Source organism: Notothenia coriiceps, unplaced genomic scaffold, assembly GCF_000735185.1.
Source record: "Notothenia coriiceps isolate Sejong01 unplaced genomic scaffold, NC01 NC01_scaffold00026216, whole genome shotgun sequence".
Taxonomy (NCBI): domain Eukaryota; kingdom Metazoa; phylum Chordata; class Actinopteri; order Perciformes; family Nototheniidae; genus Notothenia; species Notothenia coriiceps.
Window position 1 is genome coordinate 12,815 of NW_011358917.1, and position 5,532 is coordinate 18,346.

Here is a 5,532-nt window from a genome sequence, read left to right on the forward strand (position 1 = left end):
GCGCATTTTTAAAACATAGTCATTGTCCATGCCGGTTTCAGTTGGATTATTTGTCACAGTCTTGTCAGTTGCTCCGATCAGATCGGTCTCCTCCATTTTGTAGATTATTTACGATTTTTTAATCCACATAATCACATCGCCAAAATCCGGCTTACTTTGAGCATGTGTTTTAAACAGTTTACTCCCTCTGTGAATTGTTTCCACTTGCGCCGTCCTTTAATTTCTTCATACAGCCCCACCCCCCCCACACACACACACCGGGGCGCAACTTCCAACGAGGAGCCATTGGGGAGGCTCGTTAGGGAAAAAAGGTTGGGAACCCCTGATCTAGATAGAGTAGAGAATGTTAAATCCAGAATTACAGATGCTAACAACATTCATTTTGATACCTTTGATGATTTTCTGAGGGCGGGTATTGTGCTGCTTCTCCGCTTCTCAGAAATCTTCTCCAAACGGAAAATGATTAATATTACAAAGACTGACAGGTAAACACATTAAGAACACTTCACTTATTTTGTGTTGAGTCATTTACCTTCGAACTTTTTCTGGAAAGTATGGACAACCTGAACTTTTTGGCCTTTGTCTGTTAAAAGAAAACATGTATAAACACAAGATAAAAACATAGATTGTCTAAAAATTGCGTTTTGAGTGAAACTGGTGTAGAGTTACCTTGACCCCAAAACCGTCCAGATCCTCAACACTTCCTCCTTCAGAGTCCAACTTAATCTAAGAGAAAAATAAGATTGACTTAGTGTTTAATCTCTTCTCACAATCAAACAACTATAGAATAACGAGCGCCTTACTCTCATTGATTCTCGTCGTAGTCTTAATGTTCCAGACTTTAAAGAGAAAAAACAAAAAAACACAATTCAGTTGCTGAAATGTCTTTAAAATAACATTTAGATAAAACGTGATTAAAATGTGTTCTTACTGGTTTGAATTGAGGGTTAAGCTGAGGGCTGTCTTCAGGCCAGTCCTCAATACATCTTTCCTGTAACAAAATATTTCATGACGTCCAACAAATCCAACAATGCCTCGACGGGAGTAGCTTCCTCATGATTGCCATTTTCTGACTATATTTTCCTCTTATACTAACATCAAGTTAACATTTCCTATTGCATGACAGATGCCGATATTGAAAAACACTTCAAACTCACCTGTCCCATTAGCAGGATGTCCTCAAAGACAGCAAAGTTTTCCTTTTCAAATGCTTTAGTTTCCTCCTGCAATAACAATAGAAAATACATATTTGAAAAATAAAGTTGTTGTTCAATCGTCAAACCACCCACACATGTTACATTGTTCCTCATTACAGATTTGGACCGATATCCTAGAGATGTAAGATAATTAGGTCAACTATCAAAGTGAAAACAAAAGCGTACATACCAGAGGTGTTGGTTTCGAAAGCGGTCTGAAGGCGGTTTTGGGAGAGGTTTTCGGTACAATAGCTTCAGGTGCAATCTAAAAATAATCCAAAAGAGGTCAAACAAAAAGGATTTTAACAGTTCAGTAATTGCAGTAGTAGAGAAATAAGATCATTATGTAAAACTGTCTTCTTTACATACAGGGTTTGCTGGTGCTGGCGGCCTTTCTGGTTTTTCAGGCTTATCTGTTGTTTCAATCTAGTCCCAAAGAGGCAAATAGGGTTACTAGCAGCACAGAGTGTGAAGTAGCAGACAGTTAAACAAGCAGAGAAACAAAAACATGAGACTGAATTGTGTTCTTTGCGTACATGGTTTGTCGGTGGTGGCGGCCGTTCTGGTTTTGGTAGCTTTTCTGCTAGGGGTGTCTTTTCTGTCCTTGGTGGTCTAGTTCGAGGGAGTGGCTTTGGTGGACGTTTGAAGTTGGAAACCTGCAAGTTTGATTATAAAAGGAATGATGAAAATATGTATTAGAGCAATTATGAACTAGACAGAACAGTGGGACCCTTAAAACAGGGGTATCAAACTCAATTTCATCGCGGCCACATCAGCATTATGGTTGGATTCAAAGGGCCAGTTGTAATTTCGAGACTATATAAAAATATATAAATATATATCAAATAATGTAGTATATTACATTATTGCCCCATTGGATTATTATTGGATAGGGTAATAACTTCATAATTAACTACGTCTGAAAGCAGAAGTCTAGGGGAAATAATTGCAAGTCTCTTCAGTGGCATATCACAAAACGAGATGCATTGTGGGACATGTAGTTTATCGGCAATGTACTTCTGTAAAGCGGCATGTAGATTCAAGAATCAATGTAACCGTATAATAAACGTATTATATTCTTTGCGAGCTCTTGCGGGCCACATAAAATGAGGTTGTAGGTCAGATTTGGCCCGCGGGCCTTGAGTTTGACACCCCTGCTTTAGAATGCAATGAACTACAATGTAAATGATTTGATGGTTATCTAAATATCCACTGGTACATACATGAGTCTTTTCCGCTGCAGACTGGCTTGGTGTCATGGACAGATTCCTGGCCCGACTGAAGGGACTCGGCTGAAGAATATCATGCGTGCTCCCCTGGGGGGTCGTCAAGATAATATCGTGTTGCCTGATGGACGGCTTCGGCCTGACCGCTGGAGGAGGAGCTTTTATTGCCGTTTTCTTGAACAGATCTGGTGACGATAGCATGTCCAACTTCATGTCTGATGGGCTGCTAACAGACGACTTGGAGTAAACTGCTTTAGGGGCAGTATTGCTGAAAGCCATCCCAAAAACATCCATGCTGTTGGTCTTCGAGGGAAGTGGTTGGAAGATATCTGGAGTCCAAGGTGAAAAATCTTGGAAAGGATCATTTGATCTCACGGGTGTGGGGCCAAACGGGTCTTCCAAACTGGAAACGTCTTGGAATAAATCCCTTGTAATCGGGCTTGGGAATGGATCGACTGAATTTGTGGATGAAGGTGAGAATACATCCAGATTTTCCTTAAAAGAAGACAAGCCAAAAATGTCCTCTTTCATAAAGTTATCTTGTTTGTTTTCCCCGATGTGGAAGCGTTCCCCATTTCTATTCGGAACTTCCCGAATCGAATCCGCCTCTTCGGTTAATGGCGATGGGTTTGCTATGTTTGGCTGTGAAGACTGGAACAGATCTTCCCCCTTGTTTGTAGGAGATTCAAATGGATCCTCAAAAACACTGAAAGGTTTTTTAAAGAGGTTAACCTCACTTGTGCATGTAGCATTGAATAAATCATCTCCTTTAGCAGCCTGGAAAAGATCGACCCCTTCATATCGTGTTTCAGAGGGTAAAGGTTTGAATATGTCTGGCGAGTTCAGAGTTTTGTCAAGAAAATGGCCGTTGGCAGATGCATTTTGGGCCAATGTCGGTGTCTGGAAGTGGCTTTGCACACGGTTAGGGGCAACGGTCTGGAATAGGTCCTTTGGAAGTTCAGAAAATTCAGCTCCATTTCCAGTACTTTTTTCAGGCTGAAGATCCAGAGGTGAACTCTGAAATTCAGGCGGAGGGACAAAGATGGCCTCAAGGTTTACTGCTTCTGAAGTCTTCCTCCGTTCGTCCTCCATCACATGACCAGATCCCTGATAGCAGAACATAAATGTAATTAGGAACAAGCTTAATGACAATTCAAATAGTTAAGAGGAAGTTGTGATGTGGTTTTAGAAGCAGGAGTCCTTGTATTTACCAAATCATTATTGTAAAAAGGGTTACTTCTGGCCAAACCCCCACTGACTTCATTCTGATAAACAAAGAAAGGGAAATTAAATATAAGAAGTGTTCGATTTCACTTGGATTGTTGACAGAAAGCTTGAACCCAGTTAAACAGGCATCTGAAACATTACCTGGGGATTTAAATGGGGAGTTTCCTGCCCTAGACTCTGAAATAATAAAGACAATGACACAGCAGAAATGTTAGGTTAAGTTAAATTAATTTCAAAATAAGGGCAGGCACAATTCAAAGTATAACAAAGGCTCTCAGACAGCATTAGGTAACTCCCCAGCCTATGTTCTAGCTAATTAGAGCCCGATTAGATAATTTCAAACATGAAAACACACCCTAAACTTACTTCATCCTTTTCACATGCCAAGTTATTTTTTAGGTCTAGTCAGAGGCTTACATGGAAACACACCTACCTTAACAGTTCATTAGATTGTGCTTCAAGCAAACAAAACAACAGACAGGGTGTGGATTCATCATGTGCCGCAGCAGTAACAAGATCTTAAAAACATTTCATAAATATTTTTTACGGCAAATTATACACATTTCTGATTAAACTTAGGTGTTATTTCTCTAGGTTGTACTACATGTTGTCCTGTGCAGATGTTGAGTCTCACCTGTCCGATGTTTAGCTGCTGTTTGTCTGTCACATCTGCGAGATCAATAAGGAACTGATCGTCCTGTGAACCAAACAAATGTTAAACTTAATAAACAACAAGAAATATGTGTGAAGGAAAACGTGGGAACACAAAGATTTGAAATATGCGATAAGTGATATGAAAGTCATGTGTCATGTCAGCAATGTAAACAAGATGTTCCGCACTGGTTGTAGGAAGTATTAATAGTACCTTGGGAAATACAGTGACCTGGTAGTACTTTTTAACCTGTACTTTTGTGTATAAAATAAGCTGAAATCTGCAGTTATCAGCGTCCTCCCACCTGTTTGTTCCTGTTTGCAGGTTATTGGTTATGTTCACATACTTATTGATTATTCAAATGTAAACCGATATTTTTCATATGGGTGGGGCGGGGGCGCCAGCTAAAATCTTGTCTATGGCAGCAAATTGTCTAAAGCCGGCCCTGAGTACAGGAAAATAAGCTTCACTTTGAGCCCTTACAATAACAATTGAAACGTGGAAAAAGATGGTGGAATTTAGGTTGCTGTGTTTGCTGGGATATTTCTAGAACTAAAGATTCCAAACCACCATCAAAACTTCAACTTTGTTACCCACAAATGTTATTTAAAAGTACTTACAGATCTTCTTTCTCCGGTTGCAGCCTCTGCACTTCCTCCGTGTTCATCCGCCGCGTCCATTTCATCCTTACAAAAAAAAGTTAAAAAAATAAATACAAATAACCCAAAAGAAACGCTTCAAACACAATTTTAAACAATCCTTATTCTAGTAACATAAAAAAACCTTGTATGATTCGCACACGATTCATACGAGATTTAATTAACTCAAGATTTACCTTAGTTGTGTCTCCTCTCATGGTTTGTAAAGTTGCTTAAATATTAAATGATGAATTAAAAGCGCATTATTTTCTCCATGGATTATATTTTTGCATGATAAAGGTTGTTTTGTAGTAAAAACGCGTCTGCTCGGTATGGACTCACGTTGGTAATTATCTCCCTGTTTGATGCACCTGTGTAAAGGGGAGGGATATCTAAACATCCGGAATAACACTTTCAAAATAAAAGCTTGTATTTGCCTCAGTTTAGTTCTGACAATTGTCTGGTTTAAACTCAAGCTGTCATTAAACGTTACTTTTCAGTCATCTAAACTTTGCTAATTTGCATATTCAAGTAGCTTTTTGGCTTACAATGACAGGGAATCTCAGAAACTGGCAAAAAAAATGTTTTACCTA

At 39.3% G+C, this 5,532-nt stretch overlaps 1 protein-coding gene across 2 annotated transcripts in view; it reads right to left on the reverse strand.

Moving 5' to 3' along the window:
* LOC104956634 (uncharacterized) overlaps positions 1–5,264 on the reverse strand; it is a 13,810-nt gene extending 8,546 nt beyond the window's left edge. The window contains exons 1-15 of one of the 2 annotated variants that reach the window (XM_010784148.1): positions 5,137–5,264; positions 4,922–4,987; positions 4,284–4,346; positions 3,791–3,826; positions 3,634–3,687; positions 2,420–3,529; positions 1,733–1,852; positions 1,566–1,622; positions 1,387–1,461; positions 1,158–1,223; positions 932–991; positions 804–839; positions 670–726; positions 533–583; positions 390–443 (exon numbers count right to left, since the gene is read on the reverse strand). In XM_010784148.1, the coding sequence (XP_010782450.1) occupies positions 390–443; positions 533–583; positions 670–726; positions 804–839; positions 932–991; positions 1,158–1,223; positions 1,387–1,461; positions 1,566–1,622; positions 1,733–1,852; positions 2,420–3,529; positions 3,634–3,687; positions 3,791–3,826; positions 4,284–4,346; positions 4,922–4,987; positions 5,137–5,157 (1,926 nt within the window). In that variant the 5' untranslated portion in view covers positions 5,158–5,264. The remainder of the gene's footprint in view (positions 1–389; positions 444–532; positions 584–669; positions 727–803; positions 840–931; positions 992–1,157; positions 1,224–1,386; positions 1,462–1,565; positions 1,623–1,732; positions 1,853–2,419; positions 3,530–3,633; positions 3,688–3,790; positions 3,827–4,283; positions 4,347–4,921; positions 4,988–5,136) is intronic. The other variant, XM_010784149.1, reaches the window with a different exon arrangement.
* Positions 5,265–5,532: the final 268 nt, after the last annotated feature.